This window comes from Kryptolebias marmoratus, linkage group LG12 (assembly GCF_001649575.2).
Source record: "Kryptolebias marmoratus isolate JLee-2015 linkage group LG12, ASM164957v2, whole genome shotgun sequence".
In the NCBI taxonomy this organism is placed as follows: domain Eukaryota; kingdom Metazoa; phylum Chordata; class Actinopteri; order Cyprinodontiformes; family Rivulidae; genus Kryptolebias; species Kryptolebias marmoratus.
In genome coordinates this window covers 769,892-771,327 of record NC_051441.1, presented here as the reverse complement: position 1 = coordinate 771,327, position 1,436 = coordinate 769,892, and the positions used below count along the sequence as shown (strand labels likewise).

At 46.3% G+C, this 1,436-nt stretch overlaps 1 protein-coding gene across 2 annotated transcripts in view; it reads right to left on the bottom strand.

The window, feature by feature from the left end:
- Positions 1 to 1,436, bottom strand: part of LOC108249239 (MBT domain-containing protein 1) — a 28,773-nt gene that overhangs the window by 13,669 nt on the left and 13,668 nt on the right. For both annotated transcript variants that reach the window (XM_037978773.1, XM_037978774.1), the window contains exons 2-4: positions 954 to 1,087; positions 772 to 816; positions 310 to 421 (exon numbers count right to left, since the gene is read on the bottom strand). In XM_037978773.1, the coding sequence (XP_037834701.1) occupies positions 310 to 421; positions 772 to 816; positions 954 to 1,087 (291 nt within the window). The remainder of the gene's footprint in view (positions 1 to 309; positions 422 to 771; positions 817 to 953; positions 1,088 to 1,436) is intronic.

Below are 1,436 nucleotides of genomic sequence, written 5' to 3'. Positions count from 1 at the left end.
GTTAAACTGGGATTAAACCAGGAGTTAAACTGGGATTAAACCAGGAGTTAAACTGGGATTAAACCAGGAGTTAAACTGGGATTAAACCAGCTAACTTTGACCTTTTTAATGGAAACTATGAATCAAACATTGAAAATCTTTTTGTATTTCTCCTCAGTGTTTCTGTTGTAAACAGCTGTAATGATTTTGAAACCGTTTCCGGAGGGTAAAATTAATCTGATGCCGTTTCAGAGTCAGTTTGAGTCTTTTTGAAAACCGCAGCAGATTGGCGTGGTCTGACTCAGGAGCCGGACGCCGGCGTGAACTCACCGCTCTTCCTGATGCCACTCTGCTGGTTCGGCTGCTGTTGGTTGTAAGAAGACGCTTTGGTCATCAGAGGCTGCTTCTGCAGAACTTTAGCTTTCTTCGTCGGAGGTTTCCCCTTCAAACAAACACAGAGCAGAGCTGCTGTTAAATTATTAAAAATCAGCTGGACTTTAGCTGCTTTGATAGATGAACTTTTGGATCAGGGTTTGTTTAAAAAAAGCACAAGGATAAAAACTAACACTAAACAACTTTTCAACAAGTATAAGAAAACAAACATGGGTGTAAAAGATTCTCAGTCATCCAGGATAATAAATGTTTGGAGTCCGGTTGTTCTACAAAAACCAAACCCGGCAGATGACCTTTGAACTTCTGCTTTATCCAATGACTGAAAGGATCGGGTTCTTGTCAAACCGGATCAGGTCTTTCAGCACCACAGTCCTGAGATCTGTTTGATTTTGAACAGACCTGATCCTGAATTATCTGCTGTTTCCATCTTCTGTCGGAGCTCTTCTGTTTCAGACAAAATGTAAGAAAAGAAACTTTATTTAACGGAGGAATGATTTGTTTAATCTAAGCAGATGTGTAGCTCAGATACACTAAAACTTTTTACACAAATCTTCATGAATCTCCAAAGTGATGGAACCAACCTGCAGCCTGGCCAGGATGCTGGCCTTCTTGGAGTTGGACGAGTAACTTCTGGAGCAGGAGACGCTGCAGAACCGCTTGGTCTTACTGTAGAAGGCGTCTCTGACACCGACCATCCCGCACATCTCACAGGTCGCTGAGGACGAACGAGACAGAGAGTTAAAGGGACGAGGGGACGGGGGGACAGGTGGGGGTAGAACGTCCTACACAGAGAGCCCCCGCAGAACTTCAGCCAAATGGACAGAACCAACAGAAGAGTCATCACTGACCCACTCAGAGAGATCAGATCAGAGTCCAGAACCAAAGACCAGCTCCAGGCTTCAACCAGACTTNGACCCACGACGTGGCTGAGCGGAAGGAGAGGTCTTCTCGGACCCACGACGTGGCTGAGCGGAAGGAGACGTCCTCTTGGACCCACGACGTGCCTGAGCGGAAGGAGACGTTCGTCCGGACCCTCGTTGAGACGGAGCGGAGCAAGGCGTCCG